The 19,036-nt window shown below is 38.5% G+C and overlaps 1 protein-coding gene across 5 annotated transcripts in view; it reads left to right on the forward strand.

Moving 5' to 3' along the window:
- Window positions 1-19,036, forward strand: part of PRKCZ (protein kinase C zeta) — a 149,511-nt gene that overhangs the window by 115,501 nt on the left and 14,974 nt on the right. For all 5 annotated transcript variants that reach the window (XM_074934087.1, XM_074934089.1, XM_074934088.1 and 2 more), the window contains 4 exons: window positions 4,339-4,426; window positions 5,239-5,358; window positions 8,208-8,287; window positions 8,930-9,019. In XM_074934087.1, the coding sequence (XP_074790188.1) occupies window positions 4,339-4,426; window positions 5,239-5,358; window positions 8,208-8,287; window positions 8,930-9,019 (378 nt within the window). The remainder of the gene's footprint in view (window positions 1-4,338; window positions 4,427-5,238; window positions 5,359-8,207; window positions 8,288-8,929; window positions 9,020-19,036) is intronic.

A 19,036-nucleotide genomic window follows, 5' to 3' on the forward strand; every position in this document is an offset into this window, starting at 1 on the left:
CAAAACAAAACGAGTTTATTAATCTCAAAAGATAGATTTTAAGTGATAGCAAACAGATGAAAACAGATTATTTTAGTAAATAAACAAAACCACAAACTGAGTTATACGAAAGCTTATGCTCAAATACATTTGTTAGTCTCTAAGGTGCCATAAGTACTCCTTTTCTTTTTGCGGATACACACTAACACGGCTGCTACTCTGAAACCTGAGTTTAAGTAGATAGGTAGGGTATGAATTAGCAAATTCTCACCCTGAGTGAAAACAGGCTGGCAGATTCTTAACACACAAGTTGCCTTGGCTTTCTCAGGTTTTCACACACAGGCTAAAAATTCCTCTAGCCTGAGACCATCACTTCCCACAGTTCAGTCCTTGCCCCTCAAGTGTTTCCAGGTGTATTGTTGTAGGGAGAGTGAGGTATCATCATGATGTCATTGTCCCCCTTTTATATATTCTTCCCACTTGCTGGAAAGCTCTTTTGCTGTGGCCTGGGTCAAACAGTTCCCATTGTGTAGTGCTATCTCTGAGAGATTTCTGTTGTACACATTTTCTGGGTAATCCTTGTGCTTGTGTGCATTTACTCCATAAGCCATTCAAATTCCTTTTTACTGTTGTACCTGAAAGGCTGCTTGTGGGTGATTTCAACCTCACGACATGTTTCAGTAACATATACCCAGCCAAACTTCATAACTTCACATATGATAGCACATACCATTCAATGAGATATTAATGTCTAGCAGATCAAGATTTTTAGAATATCTCACAAGGCATACTTTGTACAAAACATATCCTAATTACATGATAGTGGTGAATATTGGGGTGCCAGGGTGTCACAATCCCCTTCAAGAATCGGGTCGCTGCCTTCATTGAGACACAGGAATGGAAAATGGAGAAATAGACACACACATCCCGGCTGATACCTTGAAAGAACGGGGATACTCCACTGCCATTCACACACTGATCGTCAGAGCATTGGGTGCCTGGGACTGCAAGAATGAGACTGTTTCAGGACTGTGAGGTGCCCAGACACTACTCCAGGCTGATGAGGTAGTTGACAGTTTCAGATACCGCTATATTGAACACATTACTGGACACTGTCAATCTGAGGATAAGATCCAGACCACTAACTGAGAAGCAACAAGACTGAAGGATTCTTTGAACTGATTTAACTAACTAGTGTACTTTCTTTTTCTATGTTCTATGCTTAACCACTAATCCTCATCTGTATTTTCTGCTACAGGCAATTGTCAGCTCATATCACTTTTCTCTCTCTTCATTTGCAATCCATGGTTATAATGTTTTTGACAAGCATGAACTGATGTGGCATGGGCATTTATAATGTGTATTCAACAGTTTGTGTTCTGTAACTTTAAATATTCTCTAATAAAAGTTTTAATTTGTTTCATATCTGATATGATCTCTATTAGGAGACTAACCCTGCACTTCTAGGGGGATGGTCTTGATGAATTAATACAATAGGTCTTTTCCATCTCTAATTTTTATGATTCTGTATATTTGAATTGTGTTAGCCCTTTTCAATGACTTCCAATCCTCTAAGAGAGACCATCTCTAATAAATTACTGTTGGCACTGGAACTTTTTAGCACTGAATAGCACTTCATAAATTTTGATCAAATGCAACCTGTACCTGAAGAGAGACTGAGGCAGGCAAATACAGCCCTACAGAAGGTTATTTGTAGCCTTATTTAAATGAATTGGTATTTGAAATAAAAGTCAAAGCAGATATTAAGAAGCTCAAGTAAACTAATGAACTATGGAGGTCAGACTGCTCAGGGGGCTTGTAACGGGATATTACCTCTTTGGGTTGCTGCTTTGACACGCACAAATACTTGCTGGCAGTTGTTGTCTCCAAGTTATTTGGCCCATGTGAAATGAGATGAGGGGTCTCAGTCTAGTTTGTGATGGACCGCCACGTCCCCAAAACCAGCACCACAACGAGCACCCTTTTTGTCAATTTCGGAGGGTCCAGGGATTGAATGGACCAAGTTAACTGAGCTACCTTCTCCGTCTTACTAGGGGTTCTTCACAGTTCATTATGCACATTAGCAGTGGGGCACTGTGGGGGAGCTTGCATTGTCACTGCTTGTGATATACCTCTTCAAGGAATAAATAGGACTTTCCAGTTTTCAAGGACTCTTATCTGATGTGTTGCATCAGCACTAATATTCATAACCTGGAGTTAAAAAGTAGCAATTGCAAAAAATGATGAATTGTTTTCATCTTTAAAAATAACAAATAAACAATTCCCCAGAAATGAGAGACTTTTTTCTTTGTCTAAACTAAACAAATTGAACATTATAAATGTCAAGATTAGTAACATCCAGGGTGGATAAAAATCAATTATTTTTCTTTTAATCAAAAAAATCTGATTTTTTTTTTTTAAATTTAAATCAGATTTTTTTATTTAAAAAGGTTTTTTCCTCAAAATACAATCTAAAGATAGTTTTAATTAAGTCACATTATAGCTCAAAGAGAGCTCATCATGGAATAGGGATTATAAATTCTAATTTTACAGTATGAGACAATATATTCATGTAATGTTTAAGAAAAGTTTTGTAAATGATTTCCAATAGTTCATGGATTAGGGACCCAATCTTACGGGGCTCCAGGGGCTTCTGTATAGATTATTTAGGTTAATCTTTCTATCTACCCAGTGGGACTCAGTGCTCAGTCTAGAAGATACCATCAGAGATGCTTAATTTTGCAGTTCTCAAACTGTGGATTTGTGTCTGTAGAGATAACATGCTTGTTAACAGCAAAAAATGTTTTTAAATAAATAAATTTAATGTATAGAGGTGAGAAATAACAGACCTCAACCCTATTGTCCCCTGTAAATTTGTGTACATAGAGTCAAACCCTTACATCTCTCTAAAAGTGCAAAATTTCAAAAAGTTCAATAAATGGAAGATTGCTGAGGGTGGAATAGATCTGGACAAGGAGAAAAAGTCTGGAGATAAATGTGAAAAGGGAGGGACAGGCAGTAGAAAGAAACAAAAGTGAAATGGAGCATCATATTCCAGAAATCTTGAGGTCTTTCTGAGTGTAGCCTTCATTGATTTGAGATCTACCATATCATTCTCTCACTAGAAGGGAAAACCTATAATGGCAGTAGGCTGTAAAAGAGACCCAGTTTGGGAATAAGAACCATTCAAGAAATATGTTTGCTGCTGATATTTTAAAGAAAGTCACACCAGTGAACTGGTGGAAGTCACTTAAGCACTTGGATTCAGCGACTGTTGAAGTAATAATCTCACTTTTAACAGCAGTAGCTTCTTCTGCCGGGGTAGAAAGAATATTTTCTTCCTTTGGACTAATTCATTCCAAATTGAGAAATCGTTTGGGACCTGAAAAAGCAGGAAAGCTTGTTTTTCTTTTCCAGATTATGAACAAACAGGAAAATGAAGGTGAAGACGACTGAGTTAGCTGCAGAAGCCAATATTTTAAGTTTCTCTTGTTGACCTGGCTGACAGTCGATTTAATATTTTGGGTTTTTTTTATATTTCATTTAATTATTTTAGTTAAAAACAATTTTAACAAAAACAAACCTGGTTTTAAAAAACTTGAATGTTTAACTAAATTCAAAAATTCATATGCTTGTTTTGTTAAAATATTATGCATCTGCTATTGAAGAAAAAAATCCAGAATACATAATGTTTTTGTTTTAGTTAAATAAAACCATTTAAATGTCTGTCTGGTGGTGGTCTCCTCCTAATACAGCAAGGCAAGAAAATCCTCCAAATATTAATGATTAACCTGTTGAATTGGTGATAGTTCACCTCTCAATGACTTCAAAAATATCTGCTTCAATTACTTTTGGTAAATGAAATAACCAAACAATCATTAATTTTCTGATATAGCTGTAAAATTAATCTGAAAAGTTTTCAAAATAAATTGCTTAAAAATGTATTGTGTGTACCTTCTAAAAATGAAACCTACATCTATCTCTGAGTTGTAAAGAATATGTATTAAGGTTATAACAACCAACAAGAATGCACTTTTATGTAGAAGTCCATGATTAAATCGAGTCTTCCTGACCAGTGATTTTAAATGATGATTTAAATCAATTTTATTTAAATCAGTTCCACCCTGGTAACGTGTCACACACTTACCACGATGAAGGGCTGTAAAAAAATTTAAAAGTTTGTTTTGACTGGTAGGAGTTCTTGGGAGGAGTCTTATCACTATCTTGACCCCTGGAATCTCGTTGGTGTATGGAGGCATCTTAGACTCCTGGTTTTAAATCCTTATAAAAGCTTGGTTGAAGGGAAATTGCTGCAGGTAGAATTTAACTTTCAAAAGATGAATTGGTCTATTCCAATAGGAAGGATTGGGCCCTGGTGACACTACAAGCACTTTCTGTGGAACGCCAAATTACATTGCACCAGAGATCCTAAGAGGGGAAGAATATGGTGAGTTGGTGCATAAACTTGTAAGTTTAATTACAGTGAATCACTAATTTAAGTTCCAATTTGCAGGGCACTAAGAGTACAGTTTTAATTAAGCTTACATGTTTTTACTCTGTGTTTTCTGAATTTTTAGTTTAATTTTCTCAGATGTACTTCAGACAGTTTGTGTTTTTTTGACCCTCATAGTCATGGATGTGCAGCTTCTATTAAAAGATATTTCTAGAAAGGGTGAGCTTTTTCCTGAAAGAGAACTCCTGCTTTGTGCTACAGAGCAGATACCACAACCCAATCCTTTTATGCTGGTTTGAGCTTTCAGCTGTTTGGATCAGGGTGTCTGACAACAGAAAACATAGAATTCAAAACAGTAGTAGTTTATAGGAGCACACTAACTTCTGTTGTGAATTTAAAAAGTGGCCTATCTAGATGGTAAAATACCTGAGTACTGTCATTTTCCTATATGGTAACATAGCATTCACAACTTTCAAAAATCCTCAAGTATCTTCCAGCTTTAAGAAGCATATTGACCTTTTTCTTGGCACTGTTAATTGAAGTCTCACTCTCTTGTGGACCGTTATGGCCCAGCTACAAGTTCCTGAACAAATTACCATTACTAATTTTTCTCCAAAGTGCTCTATTAAAGGCTATTCCTGTGAGGCACTGAGCCCTGCTGCTAGCAGTTTCAGTGGGAGTTGAGGATTCTCAGCTCTCTGCAGAATCAGGTCCTTAATCTCCATCGATGATGCAATAAATGTCATTGTAACATTATCCTAGAACCAGGATTTATTACCTGAAAATGTGTTCTTTAATGCTTATAGGGTTCAGTGTGGACTGGTGGGCTCTTGGTGTCCTGATGTTTGAAATGATGGCAGGAAGATCTCCATTTGATATAATAACTGACAATCCAGACATGAACACTGAAGATTACCTCTTCCAAGGTATATTTAAGATTTGTTGTTGTTTCGTTTTGTTTTGAGTTTCAATGTTTTTTTTTCCTTGAATCCCTTTGAAGGAAGAACAAAACACTAAATAATGAAAATTAGCAACCACCTTTTACATACTGTGGGTGCCTTCTCTCTTCCTTTTGATTTCCTACACAGCAAAGATGTAAGAGAGGTCTCAGTAGTTCCCATCATCTCATGACTACCAGTGATACTAGCGTAGGTAAACAGGGCTGTGGTATTTCTAATTCAACATTCAAGGAACTTAATTTTCTGGGACGAAAAACTAGGACTCAGTGTTAGTCCCTTTCAAATTTAGACTTTGTCCAACTGTCTAGACTGCAGCTGGCCGCATGCTTCAAGCCTGGGAAGACAGACACAGGCTAGCTCTGCTAAAAATAGCAGTGTGCATGTTGCGGCATGGGCGGCAGCTCAGATGAGCCACCTGAGCTCAGACCCAGGTAGGCAGGTGAGTCCAGGTTCAGGTGCCTAGTCTGCGGCATCACCCCTGCCATGGCATCCACACCGCTATTATTAGCAGGCTAATTTGAGAGGAGCTGCTTACTATGTGTTGGTCTTCCTGGGCTGGGAGACATGCTTCCAGCTACCATGTAGACTTACCCAATGAGTTCCACTGAGTTCCCACTGAACCCAGTGAGTTCAGAAGTAGCCATTGAAAACAAGGTTCAGAAATCTTGGGTTGAATCTATGTATGTGCCCTCTTTGAATTGCAGTTCAAGACCATAAATCCATCATTATATTCAACAAAGACATTATCATTCACATTACTCTTATACTCTGGGATATTTTTCTTTCACCCTGGTTCTTTGGTACATACGTTTATATTCCTTGTATGTCTTACATTTTATAACTTACTTTGAATGTAACAAAATGAATTGAGCACAATGGCAGATGTGCTTCTAGAACTTGCTAGTTGCTTCCCACAACGTGTTACACCCCAAGAATACTGACCTATACATTTATCCCCTACTTAAAACCGTTAATCCGATAAATACAGTGTAAGCCTTGTTAATAGTATTAGACTTGATGGTGGTCTCCAGAGACCTGACTGGTCACATGCAGCTGGCTTGCCTTGATGCCAGTCAAGAGAAACAGAACAGGTGGGAGGGAGAGATGAAATGAAATGAAGACACAGTAGACCGCCTGACTGACTTTCTTCAGAAAGGGCAAAACACTTATTGAACCAAAGGCTATTAACAATACTTCAGTGATATTTCTTTTCCACTAAACCAACTGCTGTAATTGCCACAAGGATGTTAAGTTATCATCAGTAGGGACAGAACGTGCCAATGAAAGGAATGGGAGACAATGCATTAGACAGTATGTCTGCTAGGTTGTGTCCAGAGTATGGAAAGGTTTTTGAAGACTGTATTATATGAAGGCATTGAGGGAACTTTCTGGGCACCAACCATATCTACCTGTAGTTTTGCTCCTGCTAACTTTTTCTGTTTCCCTATGGTGATTTCTTGGTAGCAGTGTCTTAAGTTACTTTAATAGCAACTGGTTTGCATGGGTAGCAGTGTGCCCATTATTCTAATCAAAGGTAATAGTGTGCACAACCATGTCAAGTACAGGAGCAATGCTGAAAGTGCTTGATTGGTAAAGAGTGAATTGCAAAGGTCTCATAGTCTGAGAGAAGGAAGAGAGGGTTGGAAGGAATTTTTCCCCAGGTCAGACTGGTGGTGACCTTAGGGTTTTTGTATTCCTCTGCAACATGGGGCCTGGGTCACTCTCCAGAATTCTATGGGTATATCTCACTTAATAAAATTCCCTGCCATTGCAGAGACCTCAGGCATTGGTGCACCAAGGTCCCTCCCATTCTATGCCTGAGGCATATAATAGTTTAGTCTCCTGTGGGCTGTAATACTTTGGGTGTTGGATTTAGTGTGCAGATGCTAGTTAGTGCTTGTGGCCTTAAACTCTGACTCATTCTGAAATACCTCCTAGTGACCAATCTGACTGCCAGTGTGAGCAGTCTCAAGCACCACTGTGTACTCTTTTTAAAGTGCATAACTAGTCTCCAAAATACTCCTTGAGGGGGAATACTGTATAATGAAGGAAGAAAGTTGCTTGTAATGACACAATGGGGAATCCCCACAACCTCTGGTCCAGTGTAATATTTCCTCAATTGTTTAAAAATGTGAGATCACATTTATATAACCCCTTGATCAGGACTTTAAGGAGATGAAAAGCCTTTATACAATGTGTTTATCAGTATGACAGATGAGATGAAAGAAATGATGCATGAGATTAAGAATTTTCAGAAAGTCTTTAAATTTCACTGCTACCATAGCACTTTTCATGTGACGATCCCAAGATACAAACATTAACTGGGTAAGCCTTGCAAAGTTAGAGAAAAGTAAATGCTCATTTGATGGTTGTGGAAGCAGGAACTAAATGTTGAAGTGACTTGCCCCCATAGTCGTTAATGTGTCAGTCACACAAAAAAAGGAATTGCACTCAGGAGCCTTGACTCCTAATCCCCTGCTCTAACCACTGGATTCATTGCCCCCAGCTTTTTGAAAACAAAAATGAATATGCTGGCTTTCTCTTCTGAGTTATGTCCTTAAAAGTCCATTTTATAGTACATTTAGAAAAGATATTAACCAGAGAGAGTGTGGAGTGACTCTTTTTGTATTAAGAAAAAATAAAATAAAATTGTATAGCCTGGCAAATTTAGCAGAAATAACTTAAATAGTTGCTATATTAGCACATTGTCCCCGCAGTAATACAAATAAAAAAGTTTTTATTAAAATCATAGTGGATGTCATATAATAGAGTGCAAAACATATTGGGGTTTTGTTTTTTTTTTAAACTTGTAACAGTTATCCTTGAAAAGCCAATCCGGATTCCAAGATTTCTCTCTGTCAAGGCCTCTCATGTCTTAAAAGGATTTTTAAACAAGGTAAGTTTTACAACACTGTTATTTATATAAGTTCAATAGCTCAGAGCTTCATGTTATAAAACATAAATTAATTAAAAACTTAGAGGTGTATCCACTTTCTGTAAAGAAATTTTATAAAATCAGGACATATAGCTTCCAAAAGGAATCTTTTAAATTGCTGATTTTTCATGTGAAAATTTCATAGCATGGAACTTCATTTGAAAATTTACTAGCAAGTTGGCTAGTTAGTGAAATGGTCTTTTATAATGAAACTGAGTACAAAACCTAAAATAATTATTGGTCTGTGTTTGCAAACAATTATTAAATGAGTAGTCCTTACTAATACAAGCAGACAAAGTGAAATCGGTGGAACTATTATCTGCATCAATAGGGAAAACAGCACATTTATTAAGTAAATTCAGAATTTTGATATCACGAGAAATGCTGTAAAATAAAAACAGTCTAAAATGAATTTTCAAACCCATGAAGTTTTGAAAACTAGATTGCCTTAATTTATTTTACCAATAGTGTATGTACTACTACCTATCCCTGTATGATCTACATGCGTCAGTGAAAAACTGGAGAATTTGTCATGATAGAACAATAAAAAAGAAATGTAAAGACAAACACTATATTGATTGTGTTTTCTCTTGTCTTCCACAGGATCCCAAAGAAAGGCTTGGCTGCCAGCCACAGACAGGGTTTTCTGATATCAAGTCTCACACATTTTTCCGCAGCATAGACTGGGATCTGGTAAAAATAATTTATTCTACTTAAGTATGTTAAATAGAGACATGTTCCTTCAGTGTTTTAATTACTGTGTGCATGAACCTATCATGGTAAACACTCTGTTAATGAATACTCTCTTCAAAAATACAGTTGCTCATAACTGAAAGAATACATTAAACCTCAAAGTGTTCATGTAAAATTAACTTCGGTGTCCTCAGTTTAGGCTTTTCAGTAATGTAAAAATGTTGGAAACTAGATTTATTTCATGGTCAAAAATGTGACTTGTTACCAAATATTAAGTGTAGTTTCACTCATGGTCTTCACTTTAAAAATGTGAGGTTAAATTTTTAGTAAAAAGACAATTGTGATATTAGGTAGAAAATAACAAAAACACATTATTGAAACCATAATAAAGCCTTGGGGGCCAATTAATTCCCTGAATTCTATTGGTAGGTGCTGCAGAACTTGTGCTGCAGCCCCTAGCATTGGTCCTTGTAATGCACCAAGTGGACTTTTCACACCAACCCTCTCTCTCCCAGAAGAGCTGGGGTTAGAATTTTTCTGGGAGAGCCACAAAATGGGTAAGGTATGACAAGATTGGGGGGGGGGGGGGGGAGGACATATGCTGATTCAGCAGAGATCATCCGTTGGTGGAGTTCTTGTGGAGCCCTACTTTTAATTTAAAGCTGCTGCTACCTGACAGTTTCCAATAAAGGAGGTGGCAACATGTATAGATTGCAACCTATTGTTCTTGATGGTCTGAAGCAAGCCCTCTCTAACGTTTGTCTAAATCTTTTATATTTAATTGTTTTAGGCAGGTCTGATTCCAGGGAGGCAAAATATCCTAAGCAAGTCTTGAGTAGTGGTAAATGTAACGGGGACTTTGGAAGAAGTAGCAGCCTGGTATTCTGTTCCGGGGGGGAAAAATACTAGAGTGAAGCAGTTATTAGTGTATGCTGTATGTAGAATAAGAATGGCCATACTGGGTCGGACCAAAGGTCCATCTAGCTCAGTATCCTGTCCAACAGTAGCCAATGCCAGGTGTTTTAGAGGGAATGAACAGAACAAGTAATCATCAAGTGATCCATTTATATGCATCATTTATATACATGGCATCGGACAGACACATAAGAACGCAGTTTCCTTACAGTTTACAGTATAAGGCCCCAGTCATACAAAACCTTACATATGTGATCCTTACTTACCTGAATAGTCCCATTGATTTAAATTGGGCTGTTAATATTTGTAGAATCGGGCCCTTAAAAGACAAAATGACCTAAGGAAGAGATGCGACTTGAATGCAGTATGATTGAGTAGTTGTGTTTTGCTTGCTTGCTGGTTACTTTCAAGCTTTACATTTTGTTTTGTTACTCCTTGCTTTTAGGGATGTTTTTGGTCTATAATGTGGGATAAGATGTACTTTTGTTTCAGTGGGATTTGCAAGAAGGTGCATGCAGTGTTTAAAAGTTCTGATCAGTTTAAGCGTCAGTTGATCTAGAAGAATACCAGTCACTTCTTGATTATGTCCACCGCTATCATCACGAAATGATCATTAAAAACTCTTATCTGCTACACTAACTACTTTATGGCTAAGGTGCCAACTATATCAGGAACATTATTTTAGTTAGCTATGTAAATTTTTAATAGCTAGTTTAATGATGGAGATGCAAGTATGCATTATTATTTTTTGCAGTACTGTGAACTCTATAGGAAATATCGTAGAAACAGGAGGTAATGACTCGCGCATCATGAGAGAAGTTTTCAGAGAAAGGGAGAAAACAGAATGATTAAATTTTTACTTTGAGGCTCGTCATCCAGACCACCCTTATTGAAGTTCTTCATAGAAGAAGCTTTCTACAGAGGCAGAATGTCTGGCATTTCTATAGCTGTTCATATAACACAGAGGATCTGATTAAGCTATTAATAATTTGCAAAGATATAGGTTTTAAATAGCTCCCTTAATCTGGTGTGTGATGTTATTTTACAGCATGCACCTTCAGGCACTATAATGCTAATTAATAGGATGTTTCTTAATAGAACATAAACGTCAAACTTCACATACTGTAGCTTTATGAGAGAAGATTTTGTTGGATTCATTTTATATTTGTAAAAGAGACTTTTACTGCTTCGCTTACTTTATATTACATGGTGATCACTTGGGAAGACCACCCCAAACTGAAACAGGGTGATTATGTAATCCTGGCTTCTTTTCAACAAAGCTGTGTCATGTAAATTACTATTTTGAGATGTAAATTATGCATCGTTTAACATTTTGATAAGATTATTACAGGAAAATCATGTTTACTTTGGGTCCCTGTTGTATTCTGTGTTCTATTTAGAAGATGATGCTGCGTGTAGTTGTTTTAGGTGTCACTATCCTTTCAGTGTAGGCCAAAATATTTCAGTTTTGTAAAGTGAATAAATAGAAGCCTCATATAAATATTTTTATTACTTTTTAATTTAGTGAATCTTCTTCTGGATTACAAGTGGTGAGGGGGAGATTTTCATTAAACATTTCTCAGTATCATTTACCCTGAAATACAGTGCCTTACACAACAAAACCAGAGGGTAAAATTGACAAGAAACTATTGCCAGGGTCCAGCCTGAGTGAAGTGCAAAAAATAAACATAATGTATAGATAGTGAAAGGAGACAGATTCTAAATATCTTTTCAGTGTTAGCAATCTAAGGTGTAAGTAGTAAAGGTAAAGACATTTTTCAGTGAATTTTAAACTTAATGGCCTGATTTTGAAAGGTACTGAGATTCCTCCAACCACTTAATTGGAAGCAAGGTGCTCAGTACCTCTTAATTTTGATGATTTTTTGCATGAGGGATATGTTATACAATAGGGGTCTATTATAACTTGAGTATTGGGACGTTGCTCTGCATGAAATGAGGCAGTAACATTCTGGAACCTAGTAAGACAGCTTTCCTAATTCTTTTAGAACACTTACCAAATGTTTTCTATTATATAAGACAAAATCCATTTATATTCCAAATCTCTGTGTTTCTTGCACTATGCCTTACATAATAAAAGCAATACTACAAAATTGTGGTTGATGTCACTGCTTAGGTGTGCAGAGATACAATGGAGGTGGACCTAGAATAAAGATGCAGATAAAGAGTGATATGGCTGACAAAATTAATTGCCTACAAAATGCAACCTTTCACTTAAAAGAATAAGCAAAACCTTTTTGGAAGATGTTGACAAAACAATATATCGAATATTTGTATCTTTAAAAAGAAGACTAAGACAGCAGAGAGGGAGCATAGAGCTGTGATCTGCCTAACGCAGAGCATAACTATTTGTGAAAGTCATTGCTCGGAAGATTGTACTTCAAGGCTTTCTCTTGCTATGTGTTATGAGCTTACTTTCCAGAAGTTACAAAGAAACAAAACTAAAAAGAAAAATTACCTTAGCAGTCTGGAGAATACATATGTGAAAGCAGGAAGTGCGACAAAGCTGGTTAAGGATGGAGTCAGGAAATACCTAGAGGGATTTCATGGAGGTGTAGGGCAGCAAACCTACAGAAATGTTGTCTTTAATAAATTAAATCTTTGCCTCTATGACCGTAAATAGAGAGGCATAAAAAGATAGATCAGAAAAGACACATATGGGACTCAGAATGCCAGAAAAGATTGTAACTTTCAGAAAGCAAGCTGATTTCAGCCTTAAATTAGCTCAGCGAATTAGATATACCCCTCCCTGAGATTCCTAAGGGGGCTGATAAAACTGATTCAAATGCATTTTGTGGCAACTGATTCCTCAGTTCCTCAAATTGAAGGCTGCAACACTGCCACCTACTTGTCAAAATAACTTTTACTTTCATATTCCAATGGATGTAAGATCATCCTAAAGATAGAGTTCAATTTTTACTCTTTGAACACCATCTTATATCCATTCAGAATGCTGCTGCAAAAATTATTTTCCTAGCCCATCACTTTTACCATGTCTCTCCTCTCTTTGCATCCCTCCACTGTATAAGCCTAAACTAACTGCCCTCACGTTTGTGGCCTGTTGATGCCCACCTCTGTCATCCACATGTTAAATTTCCAAACAAGCATCTTTGTGTTGTTTCCTGGGCCTGCCTCTCACTCTTGGGTGGAGCGCCCCATAAACATCCACAAAACTAACAGGCTTTCCTCCTTCCAAACCCTCCTTAAAACTTTCTTTTTCTGTGATGTCTACAAAAAGCTTAACAGTTAGGCTGCTGGTGTGCTGAGATCACACCCTATCATACCGACTGATATTGTCTCTGTTTCCTTGCACTCCATCTGTTGTCTCTTGTTTTATACTTAAATTGTAAACTCTCTGAGGTAGGGACCATCTTTTTGTTCTCGTTTGTACAGTGCCTAGCACAGCGGTGTCCTGGTCCAAGCCCAGGACTCTTAGGTTATGGTAATACAAATAATAAATAATCATGCTCAGTGATAATCTGCTTAGCTCTAGCAGTATGTTCAATTGTTACTATCAAACCAGTGATGGGCAGATGGACGTGTGCATGCACACACGGAGTATGGGTCCTCCTTTGGTAAATTTAAAAGAAAATAAAAGCTATTTGTTTAGAATCTAAAGGTCAGGAACTGGTTTATAACTGTTTGTTTTAAATAGGTCAAATTTTGGCCCAAACTGTGTGACAGCAATTCTTTTAAGCTACAGATCAGTGCACCCAAAATCTCAAGTACTGTACAAATGTTGCATTCCAGTTGGCATAATTACAGACTTTCATGTAACACGTCCCTTACTGCTAAATAATAATACCCTCCCACAATTCCCAAGTATTGTCTTGTGAGCAGTCTTAGTCTGTATATTGATTTCAGAATCATGTCTTTTTATTGCAGGTTTAGTCCTTACTGTAGTAACTGCATCAAGACTTTTGCACCTCTTTCAAAGGACTACAATATATAGGCAAAGCCCTGAAAAATTTAATTGGGTATGAAAATCATAGTTATTACTGCAACAAAGTTTATGGGGTATAATACAATTAAGTACATTGATATGTTAGGATATAGCCTCCTCAAAGAGCAGAGAAGTGCTATTAAAATCAGTAAGAGAAGAAAGGATTCCCCATTAACTTTTTGGAGGGTGCAGGGGGGAGTGTTCAAGTGCTGTGAGAGAATCTGTCAGCCTTGAAAGAACCCTGAACTAAATTAGGAAAAATACAACATAAAATGTGTGTATTCCTTGTTGATCTCTATCGTTAAATGCTGCATATTCATTGTAATGGTTTCCATTGCCTGGCTAAACAAGATGTTTTATCTGGGTATTTTGACATTAATCTCAAAAGAATGTTTTCAACTTGAATTTATAGAGTTATTTTACACTGTCCATTACAAGTCAGTAGCTGACTTTTGTTTTATAACAGAAGTAAATTTAGCTGTGAAAGGTTAGAAAATTGAATTGATCTATTTTTCATCATAAAATAAACACACAAAAATCTCCACAATTGTTGTCCTAAAAGTGATGTAGGTTCAGATCAGCTTCTAAAACTGGGTAAAAGTTCAGGGGGATCCTTAGGATGTCTGAGCCAGACTTCTCATCTTAAAATCCTACATCCCATTTTTGAGCACATGTAACCTTGTGTCAGAACATAAAACAAGATTCAGAATCTTTAGATTTAGATGTCACTTTTGAGGGCTTGAAGCGCTAGAATTGTTGCCGTATAATATTGTGTTAGCGAATTGAGTCACACATCAGCTCGTCATCTTACCAACGTTAAGTAACATCCATCATTTTAATCCTCATATGTCTTGGTTTAATAGACAATAAAATGTTAAATTGCAGCAAAGCAGATGGCTAAATTTTAACTAACATCAATCCTTGAAAAAATTTATTGTGTAAAAAATTTTGTAATTGCAAGTAGTAGGTGATGTATTGGATCCAGATGTGAACACCGTAAAGAAGGAATTTTACACTAGGTGTGAAGTATAACAGAAAGGTAGGGTCCTAATTGAGGGGGTTTGTCAAAAGGTACTGGAATTATTTTTCACTTAATTATTGTTAAAGGGTATGCAATTCATATGTCCTTATTTGTACTATCCGTTTTTACTGAATTTATTTTCTGGTGACTTATAAAACATGGGAGTCAAGTAAACGAGACACCTACAGTAATATTTTTAATTAATAGGCTCTTACATAGATTCCCAAAGTATTTGGAAAACATGATCTCTCAAGGGGTATAGACATACTCCATCATTTCCTCCCCCATTCCCTTATATCTGCCCCACCTCATTTCATGGTTATCAGTCTTAAACTACTTGTTAACCCAAGGTGCAAAATGCCTTTAGCCACACTGAAGATTGACACCACTGAGAGGAGGCAGTCAGGCTTTTGTGGGCTTGGAGCTGTAGCAAGTGTAACTTGACTTGGCAGGATTCAATTTCATCAATAACTATCAGTAAATATCAATTTCAGCTGATGGCTGAACTAGATTGGTGTTTTTTCCCCATCACAACAGTGAGCATGCCTGCAGGGATTGCATTTCACTAGTTCTGCAGCCATGTAGGGAGCCCTCAGGAGCCCTGCTGTCACAGGAGTGAGGGAGCAAGCCCATGACAGTGGTGACACCTGATCCCTGCAGGTCCTAGTGGGGCAGAGCAGAGACCCTTGGCCAGGACTGCAAGGAAGAAGAGGACAGCAGTGCAGGGAGCAGTCTGCAGCCCCATGGTCACAGACCCATTGTCTCTTTCCCCAGCTGGGAGTACTGGTGATCTGTGCTCTGCCTCGCCAGAACCACAGCCTTTCCCACCCCTTGCGCAGGCAGGGGTTGGATGTCACTGGCCCTACAGCCATGCAGGGAACCCCCTGCAAATCCGTTGTGATGGGAGTTCCTGCCCAGGCTGGCTCCCACATTACTGGCTGGGGAGTAAGTGGGGCTAGTGACAGCCCTGCAGGCACAAGGTGCTGGGAAGACTGTAGTCCTGGTTCTGCAAAGCAGAGACCCTTGGCCAGGACTGTGAGGAGGGAGTGGTCCCTGCTGCTGAATAGCTCTGTTCCCAAGCAGGAGCCCTTCAGCAGCAGAGTGGCCTCCCCCCCAGCAGGGACTTGTTGTCCTCCTTGCAGCCCTGCCCGGGGGATTCTGCTGTGCCACACCTGTACCTCAGCCTTCCCTGCACCTTGTGCCTTCAGGGATCAGCTGTCACCAGCCCCATGGCTGTGCAGGGAGTCCTCTGGAGCTCCAATGTCACAGACCCACTCATGCTACTGATGTGCCAGGTGTGTGAGAGCCGTCCCAAGGCAGAAACTGTTCAGCAGCAGGGTGGCTTCCCCGTCCCCGGGAGCACATCAACCACAGCCTCCCTTGCACCATGGTCCATTGGGCTCCTCAGCTGCACCCTGCTCTCAGCATTGCCCTGATCCCAACCCTACTCACCACAGCTGTAAAAATACAAATAGTTAAAAATTGCTAAAAAATGATTAATTAGAAAAAATAAAAATCACATTCTGCCAATCCAAAGTATAACCTTCAAAAATCAATTACACAGAAATTATTTAGCCTTTTTCTGAAGTTTATCCTGCAAACTCTCTACCTTCTCTCTTTGCATGCTAAAAACTGGTTGTATCCATCAAAGATTAAATTGTTTTCCTAAGGATATTGAATAATGAAATGCATGCCAAACACATAAAAGGGGCCAAGACAGATTAATCACTGTATATGGTGCGTTTTTTCTTTTGAGCAGTAATTGTGTGACAGTGTAAGGGATAGTAATTACGACAGTGTAGAGGTCAGAGTTAGAAGTAGGCCTGTGTGTACCTGCCTCTACAGATCTCAGCCTGTAGTATATTAATGGGTTGGTTCCATCACATGATAATTAACTAATTCTGTAGAAATGAGCCATTAATGAACGACAGGCAAATAAACATGCAGGACAGTTGAGCCACAAAAGAAAAGCGGGAAGGCAACAACAAACAGATATACTCTGCAGAGAACTGCAACTCTTCTAGAACTGAACTGAATTGCTTGCAAGTTAATAGAGATAAGTGACAAAGGAAGAGAAGGCTTTGCCTTTGTTTAAGCAGACCATTGAAACTACCATTTCTGATCTCAAGCCCCTTTTAGAAACACAGGAATCGTGCTGGATCAGACCAGTGATCCATCCAGTCTAGTAGCCTGTATTCAGTAGTGCCCAGTTCAGATTAGTGTGAAATGGACTATATGAGAGAGCCTGCTAGTGCCTTCCTAAGTTCAGGCAGGTGCTTGCTGGCTAATCACTTGAAGCATAGACAGCTATATAACTTATCAGTTTGTATCAAGTGATATGTCAGCAGTATAAAAATGCAACTTTTTAGAGAGTTGCTCTGAATCTTCCTTGGAAAACTACAAGTTTAGAAACAATTCTGCCAATCTGTCATTTAATTAATATTATTTATCTCCTCTGTGGATGTTTTTCATGAAAACAAAGTGATGTGATTTTCCAGAGTTTTCCAGGTACTGTCATCAGGTCTCTTCCAAAGGGAGTTTTGAGTCTTGATTTTCTGGCTGATATTTCTCTAGAGAAACGGTGACCTCCGGTGGCCAGCCAGGCTACTCCAAAGTGTGTATCCCACATAGGCAATAACAGCACAGAACAATGATCATACCTGGTAGTCTGTTTCCGGCAAAGCCACTTTCAGAAGCTTGAGCGGCTGGTAAAAATGGTTCCAAATGCTATGCAGTGTTGCTCGTAGGGATAGAGGAATTCCTTCCAGACCCCTGTGGTGATCAGCTTTATGCCCTGAAGCATGAAATTTGTTGTGGTGTTCTTAACACTTATAGCTAAAACATTATAGTCATAAAGTTATCCAGACCTTTTCATAATCCAGCCACAAACAGTTATCTCTCTGACCGCTTTACCAGGAGCAAGGAGAAGTCCGATGGCACCTTAAAGACTAACACATTTATTTGGGCATAAGCTTTCGTGGGTAAAAAAAACCCTCCTCTTCAGATGCTCCTTTTACCAGGAGCATATCCTATGGGGATATGTATCAAAAATATACCCCTACTATTCAGAGAAGGCAAGAAGAATTCATTTAGCCGGAATACATTTAACAAAGACTCATTCAGAAATAATTTGTTAAACAATTCACTTGTGAACTACGTGCCTTGTTAGGCTCATTGGCAGCAGGAGAAATGTATTGTTGAATAATTTCAGAAATCTTTTGTAAATTATTATCCTCAAGTGGCTTCTCAAGCATTTTGAATAAAGGAGCTCCTGTTCCCCAAAATGTTTTGTAGCTAGGCTTTCTTGTCCACTCACAAAGACTTGATTTTACATTAAAAGAAATGTCATTGTTCGATAGAATTGGCAAAGAATTTCTTATAGGCAATTGATTATGAATTTAATAAATTTATAATTACTATAGTAATCCTAATTTCTCATGGACTATCCAGTGAAACTGGACTCCTGACACACACAAGGGATCTATTTTGTGAAATGGTAAATGGCTTACATAGAAGTTCAGAACATCAGCAATATTAAGATTGTAAGCTCTTCAAGGCAAGAACACAACACAGAACTTTAACCGCAGGGACAAGTAGGGGGCAACAGTGGCTTTAACCACCTTTGCTCCTTCTCAATTCTTGGCTCCTCCAGGGCTGGAGCAGTCCCTGGCATAAGTTAGGCAACTTTTCCACTGCTGCCAATGGGCCAGCAGTACTGCCCAGAAACTGCAACTAGACTCTCTCCAACTAACACCCTTCTAGCCCCAGCCCTGCCCCTACTATGTCCCCTATACTGAAATTTGCAAGGGGGTTCTTGGAAAACAGACAGCAGCTGTGTTCCTCAGTTAAGAACATAAGAATGGCCATACTGGGTCAGACTAATGGTCCATATAGCCCGTATCCTGTCTTCTGACAGAGGCAGGTGCCGGATACGTCAGAGGGAATGAATAGAACAGGGTAGTTATCGAGTGGTCCATCCCCTGTTGTCCAGTCCCAGCTTCTGGCAGTCAGAGCATGCATTTGCATCCATGACCATCTTGGCTAATAGCCATTGGGGGACCTAACCTCCATGAGCTTATCTAATTATTTTTTGAATCCAGTTATACTTTTGGCCAAAATC

This window comes from Natator depressus, chromosome 18, assembly GCF_965152275.1.
Source record: "Natator depressus isolate rNatDep1 chromosome 18, rNatDep2.hap1, whole genome shotgun sequence".
Classification (NCBI taxonomy): Eukaryota; Metazoa; Chordata; order Testudines; family Cheloniidae; genus Natator; species Natator depressus.